Source organism: Helianthus annuus, chromosome 1 (assembly GCF_002127325.2).
Source record: "Helianthus annuus cultivar XRQ/B chromosome 1, HanXRQr2.0-SUNRISE, whole genome shotgun sequence".
In the NCBI taxonomy this organism is placed as follows: domain Eukaryota; kingdom Viridiplantae; phylum Streptophyta; class Magnoliopsida; order Asterales; family Asteraceae; genus Helianthus; species Helianthus annuus.
Window position 1 is genome coordinate 58,010,148 of NC_035433.2, and position 2,439 is coordinate 58,012,586.

At 33.4% G+C, this 2,439-nt stretch overlaps 1 protein-coding gene across 1 annotated transcript; it reads right to left on the reverse strand.

Moving 5' to 3' along the window:
* Window positions 1-714: 714 nt before the first annotated feature.
* On the reverse strand, window positions 715-1,438 carry LOC110893392 (protein FAR1-RELATED SEQUENCE 12-like). Its single transcript, XM_022140515.1, has 2 exons — window positions 1,433-1,438; window positions 715-1,233 (listed from the first exon to the last, which is right to left on the reverse strand). The coding sequence occupies exons 1-2, from the start codon at window positions 1,436-1,438 to the stop codon at window positions 715-717; spliced, it is 525 nt and encodes a 174-aa protein (XP_021996207.1).
* Between the last annotated feature and the right edge of the window lie 1,001 nt (window positions 1,439-2,439).

The following is a 2,439-nucleotide window of genomic DNA, read 5'->3' on the forward strand; positions in this document are numbered from 1 at the left end:
AATGTGACACCTATCTTCTCAGAGAGACGAAAGTTAACATTTCTCCAATATGTTTTATCAACATCCAATTGTCCAACCTTATATATGATTTCTTCTGAATTCTTGCTTATTTTCTCATGAGTTAAGTTCAAGGTAGCTTCGGTCCATTCTTTTTTGAATACGTCAACGAGCTTCCTAGTGTAACTTGAACTTGCTTTTGCCTCTATTAAATTAATAGAAGAAAGATCTGGCTTGGAGTTCATAGTCTTGAAGTCTTCATCTTCTTCGGCAGCCCTTCGAGTCTCAACAACATTATCATACTGGCTTACGAACTCATTCAACATGGTCTTTGAGTTCACATATCCATCAAAAAATGAATGAATACTCTCGCTTCTTCCGCTTGATGTCATGCCAGCAAAAGAACAATCCTTCACGAAGGCTTTGGCCCAATATTTAATATTTACGATGGTTATACATCTCTGGAGACCCGTCGTCAAATAAATCCACAACAAAATAAAGATTAAGGTCTTCTATTAGTTTATCTTGGAAATGTTTAATAAGCCCGTAAAATTCCTTACCTTTATATTGTTTTCGCTGATCTGCCAAGATATCTGCACATTGCTTTGATGAAACATCATTTTCATTTGAATCTTTCATGGTATTTACGACCTTCTTAATTTGACAAGGTTTCAACCCGGCTTGACCAAGGTTCAACACTAGGGCTTTGCATGCCATTCAGCGGTGAAACCTCCCATGAGACCGATGTTTCATTACTTTGGTAGGACTAGCAGTTAGCTCATGATTATGTGAGTCGTTAAATCTATCCACGAACCATTTCCCTTCTTTATTTTTTGAGATCCGAATGTATGCTTCACACCCTGTCCTTAAATTTCGACGACGTTTCTTAACATCTCCATTAGACCTATTACACTTCATGTCTTTAAACCCCTCTTTGTTACACACATATATCCTTCGATAAGGCTCATTGGTGGTCTTATTATTATAAGCCGAAGATATACGTATTCCAAATCCATGTAAAAATGCACAGCGATTGTAGAAAGCATATGCATCATCGGGAGAATCGAAAACCATTCCCATTACATCATTAGCTTCTTCTTTCTCAAACCCAGAATCTATGTGTACTTCGTTTATTTTCTCTGTTTCAACGTCTGGGCCATTACTAATAACCAAATACCCGTTCGCATCAATATCTTCAATCAGATGTGATTTTAAATTCATTGTGTTATGCATTTCCTGTATGCAAAAAAGTAAAAACTTTGAATTTTTAACTTTTTTTTGAACGACAAAGATTACATAAACACTTCTTCTAAATTACATCAATTCTACCCCATGCCAGGATTTGAACCCTGGTCTTTCCCCAAGAGGCACAAAGCCTCTACCACCCCACCAAAGTGGTGATGGCAACACTCACTTTAACATCATATCAGTTTACCTCCATGATCGACCAATTAGAAATCAAATTAATGGTTCGGCTTACTACATAGATTGATTTGTATTAAAAATCAATCAATTGATATTGCTCGAAAGTAATTGTATGTAGAAATTTAGAATAACAACAATTTTACCTCCATAATAGAATGCGAGTAGTTTGAGGTCGATGGTAATAGGATTGGAATTGTTGAAGACGATGATTGCTGAACAAGTCTAGATGAATTCTACGATGTTGCTGAACAAAATTTTGAACTGGAATTGTTGAAGACGATGATTGTTGAAGAAGTCTGGGTGAATTTCTTGGATCTTGCTGAACAAAATTTCACGTATTTGTGGGAACAATGGTTGTTTTCCAAAGTAAAAAAGATTTAGATAAAATTGAGTTGAGTTAATTTAGGAATTAAAATTTGAAAGGATTTTTAACAAAACTACGTAGTTTTGGATGATTTCACATCTAAACTTAGATGTGAAACAGCCACATATTCACTTTGCCCTTATTTAATATAGATTTACGTTCTTCTTATTTAAAACAAACCCATGTATATATTATAGGGAATCACAAATCTTCATTCCAAGAATCTTGGAGACACTAAAGAACCAAACTTTATGGCTCTTTGGGATTTTATTCTAAGAATTTAAGCCAGTTTAACTTAGAAAAATAAAATTTGAAATTTTGCTATAATACGTTACAGATTTATGTAATTAGAGTATTCACAATGAAATTTTTGTGGTATCCATATGCTTACACTAAAAATAATTATTTTTTTCCTCTCATTTTCAATTAAATAATATTTTTTATACCTTTGTCATTATCTTTTCTCTCTCCTCCGCTCAGAACCATTTCTAAAAATATTAAAAAATTTATAAGGTTTTCTCTCTCCAAAAAATTTTTCCCCATATATTTACAGATAATATAACTAACAACCATTCCATATAATATAACTAAACTCACTCACATATTTTTAAGGTCTTCATTGTGAATGCTCTTATGTATCTGTATCACAATTT